This window comes from Phaseolus vulgaris, chromosome 5 (genome assembly GCF_000499845.2).
Source record: "Phaseolus vulgaris cultivar G19833 chromosome 5, P. vulgaris v2.0, whole genome shotgun sequence".
Lineage (NCBI taxonomy): Eukaryota > Viridiplantae > Streptophyta > Magnoliopsida > Fabales > Fabaceae > Phaseolus > Phaseolus vulgaris.
In genome coordinates, this window is record NC_023755.2 from 34,250,341 (window position 1) to 34,269,064 (window position 18,724).

At 30.9% G+C, this 18,724-nt stretch overlaps 1 protein-coding gene across 1 annotated transcript; it reads right to left on the reverse strand.

Annotated features, from left to right (window-relative positions):
• Positions 1 to 13,833: 13,833 nt before the first annotated feature.
• Positions 13,834 to 14,729, reverse strand: LOC137835527 (antimicrobial ginkbilobin-2-like protein). The gene has a single exon (XM_068644068.1). The coding sequence runs from the start codon at positions 14,678 to 14,680 to the stop codon at positions 13,919 to 13,921; it is 762 nt and encodes a 253-aa protein (XP_068500169.1). The 5' UTR covers positions 14,681 to 14,729; the 3' UTR covers positions 13,834 to 13,918.
• Between the last annotated feature and the right edge of the window lie 3,995 nt (positions 14,730 to 18,724).

An 18,724-nucleotide genomic window follows, 5' to 3' on the forward strand; every position in this document is an offset into this window, starting at 1 on the left:
TTATAAATATTATAAATCATGAGTCCAAAATGTGGATAATTTAAACCACAAATTTTTATTGTAGTCTATAATTTATCAATAACCAATAAGTAAAAAAGTGTGGCCCTAAAACTTTTCACATTTTCGAAAGAGGCAGTTCAAACCCTGGCAAATCTTCATCTCTCTACAAGCATTATCTCTCTCTGCTTTCTCATGTTTTCATTTTCTCCCATTTAGTTTCTCAAAATTGCTTTTCATTTTCCTGCTTGGTTTATCTGCAAAATAGTAGTATGTTTTCATTTTGAAATAGAAACCACTATGCATTTCTCAGGTTTCTCTCTGCTCAATGAACACTCTATTCGCTTGATTTCTCGTTTCACTATTTCAGTGTGGGGTTGATTTTCAACGAAGGTGACGAGAAGGAGGTTAGTGAAAGTGGTTGCTAAGTACAAGGTACAACTATTGTCGTTGCTCTTATATTTTCCTACTTTTTTGTAATGAAATATGTATAGGCCTATTTATGTTTATATTTTGACATATACATCATTCTAATGCATGCATGGTTTGATTGATTTTACTGTGCCCATGGACTTGTTAAATTAGGTTTGATGACCATCATGGAGCATTTTTTTTTTCATTTTTACAAAAATGGGGTCGTTTTCAAAAAAATTACAAATATGGACAAGTCGTGCCAACTTGGCACGACTTTATATGCAGAAGTCGTGCCAAGTTGGCACGACTTCTGCCACGTCAACCCCTGAAGTCGTGTCAACTTGACACGACTTTGCCCACGTCATATATATATATATATATATATATATATTTTTATTTTTTTTAATTTTCCTGTAAAATTTTCTTATTTAGATATTGACTGGTAAGTTATGTAATGTTTAAAATTAATTTGATACATAATTTTCTAAGGGTGTTAGTTTTAAGCAATAAAAAAATGAATAATTGTGTATGGATCATGTTTGACGATAATGTAATATATTAATTTGGTTATTAGATTAATAAAAAATATGAAAAACAAAACAAATGTTCATATTGCAGAATCGAAGGTCACAATAAAAGTAATTGTCTGCACAAACAAGATTGATAATAAAATTCAATTTCAAGTTTGATTATTAATTTTCTCATTTTCTTTACCTAAGTATTTATACCTTCATAAAAAAATTATTTATCAAATTAATTTCAAATATTACATAACTTATAATTTTAATTATAATTAAATAATTATAATATATATTTATTTAAAAACAAAAAGAATTAAAAAAATATGATGTGGACAAAGTCGTGCCAACTTGGCACGACTTTAGGTTGACGTGACAGAAGTCGTGCCAAGTTGACACGACTTCAGGCTGACGTGGCAAAGTCGTGCCAAGTTGGCATGACTTCTACATATGAAGTCGCGCCAAGTTGTCACGACTTGCCCCATATTTGTAATTTTTTTGACAACGACCCCATTTTGGTAAAAACAAAAAAAAAAAGACCCCATGATGATCATAAAACCGTTAGATTACTTTGCAAAAAATTTGCACAACTACTAGTGAATTTTGTTATTCTTCTTGTCTTCTGGTTTGATTGATTTTACTTTGCCCATGGGCTTTTATTTGTCATAAAAGGTTTGAACTAGACTCTTAAAAAACATTGTAACCACAGTTTTATTTCCGTCATCAAGTCTTATTTGTCATTACAACTTTTCTTATAGTGGTGGAGCTTGCAAAAAACACCATCAAGGTCGCGCTACTTGTTGTGGTTGAATCTTGTGTCATGTTTTTGGGTTGGTGAAATCCAACGACTATGTGGTTTTTGTTTTATTTTTATATTTTAATGAGTAAATAGTTTGTTAATTATGTGTTCTATAACTTTTGTATATTCCAATTAAAATGATGATTTCATACACACATATACGTGGTATTAGAGAACTTGTTTAGGTTCTTCCTTTAAGAACAAAAAATGTAAAAATTGGAGCCAACTAAGTTTTCAAAATTTAAAATAATTATCTTTTATAAGTTATTTTAGGATTTATGTGCATTAAAAAAACACAACCTATTAAAAAAAAACACAAAAAAATGAAAGTAACGGAAGTGTTGGAGATCCCACATCGACTAGAGATTAGAGCCTTTCATTGTATATAAGTGGGTGCAAACCTCAACCTTATGAGCCGGTTTTATGGGGTTGAGTTAGGCTTAAAGTCCACTTCTTAATATGGTATCAGAGCCATTTTCGAGCCTATCCTAGCGAGTGTTTGTGTTGGGCCTATCGTGCCACCTGCTATCGGGCCGCTATCGGACCACCCAAAATATATAGTCCCACGCACGAGTTGGCAGTCTCGGCGTGAGGGGGTTTTATGGGCCGGTTTTATGGGGTTGAGTTAGGCTTAAAGTCCACTTCGTAATAGGAAGTTTGAAAAATCCTTAGAAATAATAGGAGTTTGAAAAACCCCTGAAAATAACAAATGGTTTGGAAAATCTCGAGAAATAACATGAGGTTTGAAAACCCTGGAAGTAATTGGAATTTTAGAAAACCTTTAGAAGTAATGTGGGTTCAGAAAACCCCTAAAAATAAAAGAGATTTACATCACCACCGAAATATAATTGATATTTTAGAAGAAAAAGAACCACAAATAACACATTTAACCAATTTATTTATCTTATTAAAATTAATAATAATAATATTAATATTAAAAGAATAATAATATTAATAATAGTATTAATAATTATAAGAAGATTAAGAATAAGAATAAGAATTATAATATAATTCTCCTCTAGTACGGTGATAATAGATTTTATGTGTATTCATATAACCAGAATTTGATTTTCTATAATAAGATATTGTTAATAATAATGACCTTAAAAGTAACGTCATTCTTATGGAGTAATATTAAAATGCAGTTTAGCACTACCTATCTTGATTGTGTCTAATTTTTTTACCCAAACCTAATAATCTTTATGTTCAATCTCTAAATTATCTTCCACATATGATGTTATCCAATATTATTTGGAAAGTCGGAGAAAAATATGTTTTTTACATTCCTTCTATCATATTCAAACCATCGTGACCGGTACTATGAAGGTCTCCGGTTTCCCATGGAACTCATATTCGTTAAATTAATGATTGATAGGTCTTTTAACGATTATGAACCATCCTGTTCGTTAATTATAAAATGTTTTATTCAAATTTATTAACGTACAATTAATTATAACCACTTAAACAAATTAATGAATTAATAGGAATAGGAAAAAAAATTATATAGTTTTCAATTGTTTTTAAGCATTAATATAAAGGTTTTATAAAAAAATCATCAACAATTAAAATTAAAAATGTATATCGATTTTGACGGTTATTTGTTTTCCAGTCAGAAATTATTACATTTTTACTGTTTAACAAAACCACTAATAAAACTTTTTACTAATTACATGATTTCTTGTGGTGGTAAAAAGTAAAAATATCATCATGAATATAAGATCCAAAATATGTAAGTCAAACATATAAACGTCTGCATCCTGACTGTATAACCTCATAAATATCTTGGCTTCTGTCACTTTCTTCTTTTATATCTAACATTTTTTTCGTAATTATCACCATGTCATATCATAACGAAAGAAAAAAATATCTTTTTAAAATATAATTATTTAATAACTTTTTATTAACATAATAATAATAATAAAGAGTAATTAAGTGTTTGTATTTTGAAAAGATGGATATCAATATATAAATAAACTAACAAAATTTAGGAAGGAAAAAATTATCAAGGAAACTTAATAAGAGACATTTTTCTACAAATTTTAATTATTGGCACAAAAAATTGGGAAACAATTAATTATGTTTAAGAAAATTGGCCCTTTCTAAAAAAGTGTTATGGATAGAAAAGGATTATTACTTTATATTATTTTCTATAAAATAATTACGTCAAATTGATTGAACTATTTGTAAATTCTCTTACATGTATTAAATTCTATATAAAAAAAATGTATAATTTTATTTTACTCTAAAAAATATGAATTAATTATCCACTCACTCAAAAGAAATGGATAATTTGATTTTGTAAGAGTTTAATTTTTTGCTATACTTTTAAAAAATAAATATGGAAAAAAAATGAAATCATGCAATTGTTTTAAAGTATTTAAAAACAAAATACACGACGTCTAAATTACTCAATTTCACTTTTAACAAAAGAACACAAAAAAGTAGAAAAGACACGGAAGGCAAATGGGAAGTCTTGAATATTTATTTTCGACAAGGGTATGGGTATGTGTACCTTGATCGGTAACCGAGTCATATTTTAAAATATTTGGGAAATATTTCAATATAACGATACGATAAAAATTGATCAAACTGTATAAAGGATAATATATCTCACTGCTTTTTAGTCTTTTCTGTTGTAACCACCTATTGGTTATAACTCCTTTATATACACTTATAATTGTAATCTTTGATATGAATATTTGATATACATTTTTCCTTTTCTCAAACTCTCACTCTGTTTTACTCTTTTACCCTTTACCTTCCTCTCTCTTCACATGGTATATAGAGCTATTTTTTCATCATGTCTTCCCCTTCTTCATCTTCTTCTTCTTCAGGTACCAATCTTGAAAATTTTTCTGGTGTTTCCTCCTTCACACCTCATACTTTCTCTACTCCAATTTCGTTGAAATTGGATGATGATAACTTTCTTCTCTGGCAGCAACAAGTCACTGTCATTGTACATGGTCTCAATCTTTCACGGTTCTTGGAGGAGTCTTCATCACCTCCAGAATTTCTCACTGCTGAAAATTCAAAATCGCCCACCCTTAATCCTCTTTTTCTTCGGCATCAGCAACAGGATCACCTTCTCGTTGCCTAGCTTCTCGCGTCCATGACAACGCCAATCTTGACAAAAATGGTGGGTCTTCACAGAGCGTATCAAATATGGAATAAACTGCATACGTATTATGCCACTCAGTCTCGAGCCAAAATTAAGAAACTCAAGGTACAGTTACGCAATCCTAAGAAAGATCGCTCCATTTCCACCTATCTTCTTGATCAAAAGAAAATCGTGGATACATTTGTCGCTGTCGATGCCCCAATCTCGATCGATGATCAAATCGAAGGAAGTTATTCTGGACAGCTTACCAAACGAATATGACGGTTTCATTACTTCCGTCACCTCTCGCATCGATCCATACACAGTGGAAGACATTGAGGCTCTTCTGCTTGCTCAAGAGGAGCGTTTTGACAAACATCGATTGTTGGATTCTGGTATTGTTCAAGCACATCTTTCAACAGCTTCTTGGCAACCGTCAAACCCCACATACAACAAACCATGGATGAATCAAACTCACAGAGGTGGTCGCCGTGGTGGACGACCCCCAAATCGCTTCTCTGGAGCGTCAAATCGAATTTCTGGGGCGTCAAACAGAAACCCTAATTTCAAGACTCAGTGCCAAATCTGTGGAAAGATGGGTCACACAGCTCTCCGTTGTTGGCAAAGGTATGACACCGATTCAAATAGCTCTATCAATGCTAATGCTACTGATTTTTTTTGCTTCAGTGAATGAATCTGTTGAACCATCTATTTTGGGAGCACCATCTACGGTCACCGATCCTCTCTGGTATCCTGACAGCGGTGCTACACATCATCTCACAAGTGACTTCAGTGCTTTTACCACAATCCAATTATAATGGCACCGAGGATGTAAAGTTAGGTAATGGTTCAGGTACTCCCATTACTCACATTGGCTCTGCCACTTATATTTCTCCTTACCATAACACTGTCGTTCGTCTTCCTCAACTTCTTCATGTTCCAAATGTTGAACCAAGTGGTGTTCAAGCTTTGAAGAATCCAAATCCTTTGAAGGATGTTGAAGGCTTGGTTGTGCTTGCTGCTGCTGAGCTGTCTTAGTTAGGATCTGGGGTAGATTGGTTATGTAATCCACTCTTGATTGAATCCAAAGCATAGGCATTCTCAATCTTTTTAAAAGAAAAGTGTTTTTCAAACTAAGTGAAAAACAACCGATTGTTTTGTCGAAACAACCGATTGTTTTATACTTAGGTGTTTTTAGAAAAGATTGAAAACTGTTTTTCAAGTGGTTGAACTGTTAAAACCAAAACAACCGATTGATTCGAGGAAACAACCGATTGTTTGTTTTGGTACCATAACAGAAAAATGGTTTTTGTTTTGACTGAGCTTTAAATTATTCTAATTGTTTACGCTCCAGTCTTTAATGCTTTGACCAATCTTTAAATGCAATGAATAAGTTTGTTAAGATTTGATAACAAACATCTTTGAATAAATTCAGAAAAACAGATTTGAGAAATAACAATCTTTTGAGAACAACAAGATTCTGATTTTCAAAGAGTTGAGATTGCTTAGAGATTGAGACTGATCAAAGAGTGTGAGATAGGATTTCTGCTTGTATTGATTTCAGATTTGCTTCTGTAACAAGTGTAATCCTTGTATTCTGTTAAACAAGAATTTTTGTGTTTTTGCTGAGAAGTGTTGTGTGTTCTTGAGGGGATCAAGATCAACATTCTTAGTGTTGGTGTGTTGGCAAGAGAAGTGTGTGTCTTGAGGGGATCAATGTCACTTTCTTGGTTGTGATGTAAGTGATCTAGGTTTGACTGCTTAGTGGAATTCCTCAGTGGTTTCTGAGAAGACTGGATGTAGCTCTGGGTTTAGAGTGAACTAGTATAAACATTTGTGTGCATTCTCTCTATCCTTAATCTCTTAAAATTCAGTTTTGATATTTGTTTACTGGTATAAACAACCGATTGTTTCTGTGAAACAACCAATTGTTTTTCTGGTGCTGTTGTTTTGCTTTGTGTTTTGGCAAACTGAATTCCTTTTCATTTGTTTCTCGAAGTAATTTCATTCTTGGCTTAAAAGTTTTCGAAAACCCTCTTTAAACAATTCACCCCCCCTCTAGTTTAAAGCTATATATTCTAACACCAAACATCACCAAAAATCTTATAAGTGTTTCTAAGTTTGCTAAAGACAATAATGTCTTCTTTGAATTCTATTCTGATTACTGCCTTGTCAAACAACAGGATACAAAGCGGATCATTCTACAAGGAAAACTTAAAGATGGTCTTTATGTGTTTCCTCCGTTTAGTCACAAACTCAAACCTTCTGTATGCAATATTAGTGTTAATTCTGTGTGTTCTAAGTTTCAACTATGGCATAATCGCCTTGGTCATGCTTCCTATAACACTGTTACCATAGTAATGAAATTGTGCAACGTACCATGTATTAAACACTCTGTTTTTTGTGAAAATTGTACTATTGCTAAACATCACCAATTACCTTTTCATGATTCTAAAACTGTTTATACTTGTCCTCTTGAACTTGTTTTTGTTGATATATGGGGTCCTTCTCCATACTATTCTTCTAATGGATCTCGGTATTACTTAGCCTTTCTTGATGCTTATTCGCGCTTTACATGGCTTTATCTCATATCCTCTAAATCTCAAGTTTTTTCAGTTTTCCAGCGTTTTAAAATTTTTGCTGAAAAACAAACTGGATGCATATTAAAAAGCTTACAAACGGATAATGCTAAGGAATTTCTTGCTCTTACACCTTCCCTGCATAATAATGGGATACAACATAGGCTAACTTGTCCTCACACACATGAGCAAAATGACTCAATTGAAAGAAAACATAGACATGTTGTTGAGATAGGTTTAGCCTTATTATCAACTGCCTCTTTACCTTATAAGTTTTGGGGAGAAGCTTTTCTTACTGCAACTACTATTATTAATCACTTACCATCTTCTGTGCTTAACAATCGTACACCTTATGAAGTTCTTTTTAACAAGAAACCCACTTATGAATTTTTTAAAGTCTTTGGTTGTGCTTGTTATCCTTTGCTTAGACCGTATAATCATCATAAATTTGAATATCATGCTTATATATGTCTGTTTTTGGGATATGATTCCAATCATAAAGGGTACCTTTGCTTGTTGCCTTCTAGTAAGACAATTATCTCACGCCATGTCATCTTTAATGAAACTGTTTTTCCTTTTTCTCTTACAAATAATCCTTTCTCTATTGATTCTGATTTGTCATCTTCTACTCATTCTAATGTGCCCCTCACTGTTATTCCTTCATCCACCTCTTTACCATCTGCTCCTAATAATAATTATGCTCCTAATAATAATTCTACTCCTAATAATAATAATTATGTTGCTCCTGCTTGCACCACTGCACCTATATCTTCTGAATCTATGGAGTCTCTTTCTTCTCCACCTGCTTCAGCTTCTATCGTCAACAATCATCCCATGGTGACTCGTTCCAAAGCTGGTGTGTTCAAACCCAAAATATATCAGGTTAGTACATCATCTGTTGAACCCCTTGGTTATAAACAAGCTTTATCTTATTCAAACTGGTTTAAAGCAATGCAATCTGAATATAATGCGCTTATAACTAATAACACTTGGACTCTAATGCCTCTTCCTCTTGGTGCGATTGTCGTTGGGTGCAAGTGGATTTTCAAACGCAAGTTGCATGCTGATGGGACTTTTCATCGCAACAAAGCACGCCTTGTAGCAAAAGGCTTTACTTAGGTTCCTGGTCTGGATTATAGTGACACATTCAGCCCTATTGTTCGACCTACAACAATTCGAATTGTTCTTGTTTTAGCTGTTTCCCACAATTGGCCACTACATCAAATAGACATTGACAATGCTTTTTTGCATGGAGACTTACAAGAACATGTATACATGGCTCAACCACCTGGTTTTGTTTCATCTGCGCATCCTCAACATGTATGCAAACTGAACAAAGCTATATATGGTCTAAAACAAGCTCCTCGGTCCTGGTTTCAGAAGCTTCATCACACTCTTACACAGATGGGTTTTCAATCTTCTAAAAGTGATTCTTCTCTGTTCATAAAGTTCTAGGATGGTAATGTCTTACTCATTCTTGTCTATGTTGATGACATTCTTATTACTGGTAACTCATCTAATGTAATTCAAAAATTTATTTATGCCCTACAAACTTTTTTTCCTTTAAAAGATCTTGGAATATTGCATTATTTTCTTGGTGTTCAGGTCTCATCACTACCAGATGGTAGTTTATTCTTGTCTCAGGAAAAATATGCAAATGATCTTCTGCTGCAAACTGATATGCTTCATGCCAAATCCCAGCCCACACCAATGATTTCTTCTTTGCGGTTAACTAAAGATGGTAGCACAGCCATTCCAGATCCCACTATTTACAGATCTACTGTTGAAGCACTTCAATATCTCACTATCACACGTCCTGAACTTGCTTTTTTTGTGAACAATGTCTGTCAGTTCATGCGTGCTCCTCAAGAACACCACTGGAAAGCTGTGAAACAGATTCTAAGATATGTTGATGGCACCACTACGCATGGTCTCCATCTTCATCCCAGTTCTACATCATCCATAATGGGTTTCAGTGATGCTGATTGGGCAACTGATTTGGATGATAGACACTCCACAACTGGCTATTGTGTCTACTTTGGAAAGAATCTTATCTCATGGTCTTCTCAAAAACAAAAGGTGGTCTCTCGGAGCACTACAGAAGCTGAGTATCGAAGTGTTACTGTTGTTCTCGCCGAGCTGTTATGGATTCAATCCCTTCTAGCAGAACTCCGACAAGTTTTCTCTCCTCCTACAATATACTCTGATAATCTAGGAGTTGTTCTTATGGCTGCCAATCCTGTCATGCACTCCAAGACTAAGCATTTTGAATTAGATTTACACTTTGTCAGGGAGAAAGTTCAACAAAAACACATTCATCTGGTGCACATTCCTGGTCAATATCAAGTAGCTGACATTTTCACTAAACCTGTTTCAAGAGCATCATTTTTTTAATTTTAGGAGTAAACTTATGGTGGAACACATCCCCACCACAAGTTTAAGGGGGGATGTAAAGGGATAATATATCTCACTGCTTTTTAGTCTTTTCTGTTGTAACCACCTATTGGTTATAACTCCTTTATATACACTTGTAATTGTAATATTTGATATGAATATTTGATATACATTTTTCCTTTTCTCAAACTCTCACTCTGTTTTACTCTTTTACCGTTTACCTTCCTCTCTCTTCACAAACTGAAAAATACACTTCCATGATATTCGAGAACCACTATGCATGTTAGTTGTTAACTATCTATCCAGTCTATACAGATAAAAGTTCATGAGTCAGCATTATAAATAGAACTCGTTGTGAGAAAGTAAGGTATGTTTTTTATATTCTATCATAACACACTTAAATCATAACACTGACTTGAGCGTCGGATTACAATCGTAAGTACTGACCGACAGAACATCTACAACAAAGAATGAAACTTGAAGAAACTCAAGGACAACCGACACGTCAACAATTATGTACTCAGCAGACAGATATTACCTCAGCCCCTCTACTCTCTGTAGATATGGAAATTTAATTTTACTAACAAAGGGAAAGAAAACTATGTTTTACTTTTAAAAAATAGATCAGAAAAGAAAGAAAAAAAAGTATATGAAATACGCGTTGAAAGAAAAAGGTTTATTACGTTTGAGAAATCCAAACGAAAACTTGCCAGACTCAAATGCTTTAATATAGATAAATTGAATATGAGTCCAAGACAACAAAAAAAACAAATGATTATGATGCAAATTGAATCTTAAGATGTCCTTTACTTACATTTTTAACACTGAACACACTTGTTTTTCATTTTATATTATTTGTAAAGGTAAATAAGTTGAAAGAAGAAAGAGAAAGTGAAAACTTAAATTCTCTTTGGATGTGTTGGTGGAATGTGGCCAATGGGAGAGCACAAATGTGTTATCTTTGAATCCACTTATTTGTGAGGAAGGGAGAACACGGATCTGCGGGAGAATAATTGTTGGTGCTTCTCTCGATACAACGAAAAAAGACGTTGTAAATAGTTGTCAAGTTATTACTTTTACTCTTTTTTTTTTCTCTATCATTTTGCATGTGATGAAGAGTATGAGATTGATTGATAATTCACTATATTTTTTGGAGATAAATGAAGGATAATCAATTATCCAGTATGATGAATATTGACTGTGTACTAATTATAACTACATAAATTAATTAATTATGAAAGTTTTATTTTAGATACACACAACAAAATCATCTAATAGAAATTAGTTTTAGATAAAAAATAATTAGTTGCTATATTAACTAAATTAAAAATTATTTTAAAAATTAAAAAAAATTTGGTTTCTAAATTAATTTTTATTATTGTTAAATAATTTTTAAATTGGTATCTAATTAGCCACCAATGTTTTAACTACCAATTATTTAGATTCTAAATTTGGAAACAAAAACCTTAGTCTCTAATTAGATACCAATTTAGAAATTATTTAATAATAATAAAAACTAATTTAAAAACCAATTTTTTTAGTTTTTAAAATGGATTCTAATTTAGGTAATATATTAACTAATTATTTTTTGTCTCTAAAATTGATTTCTATTTAATTATTTTCTTGTAGGGATATATAATCGATTATTCAACTGTATTGGATATAATATAAAAAAAAATAATTAACTAAAATTTATACCAAAATACTCATATATCATTTTTTAATTATTTAAAAAAAGATAAATTTGTAAACTTACATTTTTAATATTTAAAAAAAAAATTCATTCACACGCATCACACTATTCACAAATTTGAATAAATTTTTCCTACAAATTTACTATACATACCTTAATTCAAACAACTTAACATTCGTCACATTTTTCTCTCAAAACATTCTAAAATTACTTCTCAAATCCTCATATATCTCCCTCTAATCCAAATAAAACATCAGTCTTTGACACATTTCATTGTGAAAAAAAATATAGTGCTTAAACTCGTGCAATGGTGCCACTATCTACATAAAGATAAGTTTTCCAAATTATAGTGGAAGTGTATTGGCAAATACTAGGGTACCACTATAAAAGTAATATAGCACTTATAAAATGAACGAAATAGTATTATCACATAATTAACCACTAAGACTACGAGCATATCTAATGTGAAATTTCCAAACTATGCCATTTTTAAGTTTTAACTGTGACTGCAATAGAAATAACCTCTAACTTTAAGCATTATCTTCAAAGTTGAAAAAAATAACATTATTTTGAGGTAACATGGATTGGCATGATAGCTCTACACGACACCTTTTGATTGGAAGAAGAATTTAAATGGAGTTTAATGCATCTTAAAGTAAAATCATTGACTTTTTTTTTTCAAACTAACAAGAAAATCATGAAATAGAAACCAATTTGTAGAAACCAAAATAATTAGTTGCAATAGTAACTAAATTATAGACCATTTTAGAAACTAAAAAGAAATTTGGTTTCTAAATTAGTTTATATTATTTTCTATTATTGTTAAATAGTTTCTAAATTGGTATCTAATTAGCAACTAAGGTTTTAACTACCAATTATTTGGTAGTTAAAACCTTAGTTGCTAATTAGATACCAATTTAGAAATTATTTAACAATAATAAAAAATAATATAAACTAATTTAGAAACCAATTTTTTTTTAGTTTCTAAAATAGTCTCTATTTTAGTTACTATTGTAACTAATTATTTTGGTCTCTAAAAATTGGTTTCTATTTCATGATTTTCTTGTAGTTAATTAAAAGTTGAAAATTGAGTTTAGAGTTCAAAGTCAGTTTTTTGAAAAAAAAAATCTTATAAAGATAAGAGAGATAAACATAAAATAAAAACTTAAAATGTTTGTTTTCATAAACCAAATTATGCATAAGTTAATCAGTAAATAAATTAATATTAGTTTATGATCTAAATTTATTTTTTATTTTTTTCTTAAAAAATGTTTATTAAGAACCTATTATAAAATAAAAAGATTATTAGTTTATTGAATTGATTATAAATATTTGATAATTTATTTTTTTTAATGAGTTGATAAATATAAAATAATAATAATAATAATACTAACATATTTACATGATAATTTATTTTTTCTATTAAATAATTTGTGTATAATTTTGAAGTTCAATGTTAGAGTACTCTTACGAGATAATACATATGTACACATATATTTATATTTATGTATATATGCAAGTAAACCCTATAAAGTATATGAATAAAGATGAGACGTTACAACTTCTAGTTCGATGACACTAAGATTGTTTAGATTCTAGTTCAGATAATTATTTTAATATATATATATATGTTAAAATTATATTTTATATTTTTATTAAATAATTTAGAAATATAAAATTATGAAAATAAGGATTTTTTTAAAATCATATAATTTAAAAAATATATGTTTACATTTTTTTATTATGGTTTTGGATATAAAAGCAAATTTTATCATGTTTTAAAATTTTTGTCACTGTGTTATAGTTCCAAAAGTTTCAATTTGGTTAATGTTTTAAAATACACTTAACGTACATATGAGCTAAAAAAATAACACTGAAAATATTATTCATTTATTCACGTAATTACTAACAAAGACTCGTGACTAAACTATTTACGAAATACATCTCAGTGAAATTACTATAATTTTATATGTTTCAAAAATCAACTTGTTAATGTCTCATACTTTAAAAAATACATTTTAATTACGGTTTACTAAAACAGTATTCATGTGAACTTTAACATGATTTTTTTAAAATGCCATATTATATCAAATGTTGTTATATTATCAATTAATTATATATTAGACACTGAATTAAACAAAAGATTATCAATTTTAACAATTTTTTACTACTGTGTGAGATTAAAAGAAGGTTCATAACACAATACAATATTCAAGAACTTGAACAGTTCAATTAAAAATATAGGACCAAAATCACATAAAATAAATTTAAGAAATCAAAAAATTATATATGTTTAAGTCAGTAAAATAAAATATTAGATAAAAAAGAAAAAAAAATTGTAAAAAGACAATAGTTTACTATAGTTTATTCATGCATTACTCAAATAGCATAAGAAGGTTTCTGAAACCATAAAACACAAGTATATATCTACTCTTTGACAAAGGGGTAAATCTCATAACGGAAGTTGCAACTTCCACTCACAACTCTACCTCCTTCTTTGCCATCACAACAACTTGGGAGTTCATCAATGGCATCATCAAGACACTTCTTGCAGTCATTGCTAGAAAGGTCTCTAGTGCACTGAGTCAACCCATAAAGTGTCACTGAATTCTCAAGATATTGCTCTCCACTTGCATACAACTTATTGTCCACATAAGCTTTCTCAGCAAGCTTGCTCAATAACTCTTTAGTCTTGTAGTTAAACGATGAAGGGTCACTCACACTTTTCAGGTTCCACATGTAGAATCTGTTACTGTAGTCAATTTTGCCAAAGAAATCAGTGTCCGAGTACTTGAACATGCAGTAGTCGTACCAAATGATGGCACCTTTGTTGTATGGACAGCGATTAAGGATTTCTTTGGGTGCCTCAGAAACACAAGTTTTGCATTCTGAGGCTGATACGTCACCACGGCAAAGAGCAAGTCCATGTGCCATTTGGTTTTGGTTTTGGCCCACAGAGGCAACACCAAAGCCTGTTGAAGGGGTCTTGTAGATAAGTGAGTTGATGAGTGTTTTCAAGTTGGATTCATAGGGACTATTGGCTGTGAAATTCTGGGAATTTGAACAGAAATGGAAGAGAGGGTCAGCTCCAAAAGAGGTTTGGAGAATGAGAGATAAGGTTAGTGAGAAAAGAAAAGTGGAAAAGAGCTTTGTGGAAGACATTATTGGTTTTGATGGATTGTTTTGCATATGGGATTATGGAGAATGAGGCTATTTATGGAGAATCTTTTGCTTCATCCAAAAAGTTTACATTTTCGTTTTGACCATTTTATAATGCTAATTTGTTAGGCTGCACTGCACTATGTCAAAGTTAGGCAGCGCCTTCACATTTCGGAATTGACATTGTCGGCTTTGGTTTCTAAATCCGCAAGAGATAAATTTGAGTTTTCTATTCCATTTTATATTCATAACACCATTTCTTTTCGTTATTAAGGTAAGAAAATAAATTTTTAAAAATAAAAAATAATTAATTATTATATTAACTAAATTAAAAACCATTTTAAAAATTAAAAAAATAATCTAAATTAGTTTATATTATTATTAAATAATTTTTAAATTGGTGTATAATTAAATACTAAAAAAGTAATTTGTAATTTAATTTTATAAGTACACAGTAAATATATTGAACAAATCAGAGTGTTAATCATAAAAATGAAAAGAAGGTAGAAAAATTATATATATTATAAACGGGTCCATGCATCCTATGTTAGAATAATAATATAATTTTGCGGGCGTGTAAACCGTAAAGTTATAATGTTGTGAAGGAAAATATTTGAAATTTTCTACAAATTGTTGAGTCAAATGTTGAAAGTTAGAGATGAGCGACATGTTCTCTGGATATGATATACACTGATTATGCATGGTTGAAGGAGTAGTGCAAAGTGACTTGTAATTAAGTAAATAATATGAGTTTAATAGTAATGTATGCGCGTATAAATCGATTTCTCATCACAGAAATCCATTTATGCAATTAGAGCAAAAGAAAATTTCAAAAATTCGAAACACGTAAATACAATTTATTAAAAAAAGTAGTAGAGGGATGAAACTGAGTCAGAACTCGTATGTTGATCAGTTCATTATTAGTTTGGATTGAACCGGATCAAAACATGAAAATGCACGTTAGTTATAATAAAATAAAATTAGGTTAAATATGTTTTTTTGTGTGTTTGTAATATAATACAAATTTGATTTTTTTTTTCTGATCAAACTTTAAATTATCAAAATAAAATGAAAATTATTGGATTGGATTATGTGAAATCATTGTTAGTTTCCTTTTAAATTTATAGTTTTTTTCAAAATTTATTAGTATTGTTTTGCTTGAAGAGGTAACATCACATTTGAGGTATTGTCAGTTTTGTTCTTAAAAGACGAATCGATGGATCGAGGGAGGAAGAAATATTTAAACTGTCATTGTCCTCTGAGTGATGTGAGACTATATTGACGGTATCGGAAGAACGACATATGTCCAGTGTAACTATTTCTAATGAATTGATAAGGTGCAATATCAAATTGAACTAATTTCATATATAAAATAATTTATTTTAATTATTTTCATACTACAAATACATACTATAAATACCTGAATGGTCTAGACTAAAAATAAATTTTTTATTATAATTAAATGATGAAAAATATATTTAACTCAATAAAATTATTCAACCAATATCATTTGAATTGAATTTATGTGAGTAAAAGTGACATGTAGAACTTATTAAGTTCAATTAAAAACTATTCAAATTCAAATAAAAATAAATACATACTCAATAATTTCTTCATTCAAATTTAAGTGAAATGAAAATATCTTAATCTCCCAGCTTCGTTGACTCTTCCCGCATATTTAGTCATTCTTCAACCATTGCGTCTCTTTTATTTTCATTCCATGTTAAGTTCACACACTACTTCTTTATCATTCGTACTTTTCTCCTCTTAATCATTGAAAAATAATAAAACTAAAATTGAAAAAGTTTCTAGAAGAGCAGCATCCCTACTTTAATTTCAAAATTCAAAAAGTCAATTTTAATTATTAACGTATTTTTAAAATTGGTTTATACACGATTTTTTTTTTAAAAAAATACTAACTTTATTAAAAAAATATTTTAATTTATATACAACTTAATTGTAATTTTAATTTTGCATAACTATTTTTAAAAATATTTCCAAATAATTCTAATCCATTCTAAATGTTTTGAGTATATAAGTAGTTAACTTCACTCATATATCATTTTTCAACTTATTATATCTATATAAATAGTATTTGTAATAAATTAATATTCATTAATTATATGGAGGAAGAATATTCTGTTTTGTCTCTTTTATTCTCTCCTAATTAGATAACATTTATTTCTAATCAAGTACTCTCTTTCGAAGGAATCTATATAGTTATATTGTCATTATGATATGTTCTAATTTTCATGTCACGTCCATCAAATAGAAAGATTTAACCAAGCCAATCCTCAACCTCATTTTATCTTTTCTATTTGTAATTAATAAATATTTTTCTCACTTTTTCTTCTCGTACTATTTTTTCAAACTTTCAAATTAAATTATTAAAAATTACTCATAGGATTGAGTTTATCTTTTGTACTCTCTATCATGCATTTGAGAGCTTGGTCTTTAGGTTTTTGGGTTTTCGATTTTAGAGTCTATGATCTTTGTGTTTTTGGTCTTTGAGTCCTTGATAGGAGTACCTGCGATTATACTTCAACATTCAAGTCAGTTTTTGTCTAAGTAGTAAGTATATAGTACAACCAGAGACATCTTTTCAACTTTGGTGTTCACCTATTTATTGATTTATTGATCCCCTATATTGTACGGATAACTAGGCTAGGTCTAAATAGGCTCAAGTACGGTTAATAATGATTTGCATGTTGTTTATTATGCAATTTTTTGTTAATTGTGTTGTTAAGCCCTTAATCATGATTAAGAGACATTTGTCGCATATATTGTCAAGATGTCGGGATGTCGAGTTGGACTTCAGCATCTCAAACACTCGGGTAGAAGATCTCAACATCTTGAACATTATGGTAGTACACTACAGGACCTTGTCATCTCGACACTCAGTAACACACTGCGAAACATCGTCATCTTGGTACTCGATAGTACACAATGGGACCTCGTCATTTCGGTACTTAGTAGCATACTACGAGACTTCTTCATCTTTTTATTCAGTAGTACACTAGCCCCCCAAGTTCAAGCGAGGGGAAAAGTCTTAAAAAAGAAAAAATTGTTTCTTTGTCATGCCAATGTGTTGTCAACCTTGTTAGGTATACTAGCCCTCGGGCCCAAGTAGGTGAAGCCTACAAAGGGTCTAGAAAGATGTAGCATTTTTTAGATGCCTCTCTTTGGCAGAGATTCACAAGGGTAAAAATTCAACATTGACCGAGAACGTTGTCATGTTTTGCAGATGTTATTTTTGGGTGAATTTTTGACCTTGGTTGAGAATGTTGTAACATTTTGCAAATGTCATTTTTAGTAGTGATTCACTTAGGTGAATTCGACCTTGATTGAGAACTTTGTAATGTGTTCTAGATGTCGTTCTCGACAAGGATTCACTTGGGTGAATTCGACCTTGGTAAAAAATGTTGTAACATTTTCCAGATGTCATTATCGGTAGGGATTCACTTGGGTGAATTTGACCTTAGATGAGAACGTTGTGGCGCTTTCCAGATGCTGTTTTTTTATAGGGATTTACTTTGGTGAATTCGACCTTGGTCGAGAACGTTGTAATGTTTTCCAAGCATTGTTCTTGACAGGGATTCACTTGGGTGAATTCGACCTTCATCGAGAATGTTGTGGTGCTTTCCAAATGTCATTCTTGGGAGAGATTCACTTGGGTGGATTTGATCTTAGCCAAGAACGTTGTAACATTTCTTTGATTTAGCCTTGAAAATAGGAGGACAAGGAATGATGTAATATCAATGTAGATTTCTTGGCTAATGACTGCCTCATTAAAACCTCGTCAGCCAAAATCCTACTCAAGTTGATGGTAAGAAAGAGTACACTAGTTACATTGATTTAGCTGAAATAAAACTTCAGATTCCTGACATTTCACGTTCTTGACACGTCTTCCTTGGTCAAGTGTTTAATTTGGTAAGCCACATTTTGCAAGCTTTCCTTGATTCAAAAAGGTTCCTACAAGTTCAAGGCAATTTTTTCGTTAGCATGGTCTTTATATGATTCACTCCTCATCCTCCACACTAGGTCGCCTTCCTTGAAGAGTCTCAGTTGTACCAT

Bases quoted from the DNA above. Each gene is read 5' to 3' on its own strand.
- LOC137835527 (XM_068644068.1), bottom strand. From the start codon at position 14,680: ATGCAAAACAATCCATCAAAACCAATAATGTCTTCCACAAAGCTCTTT.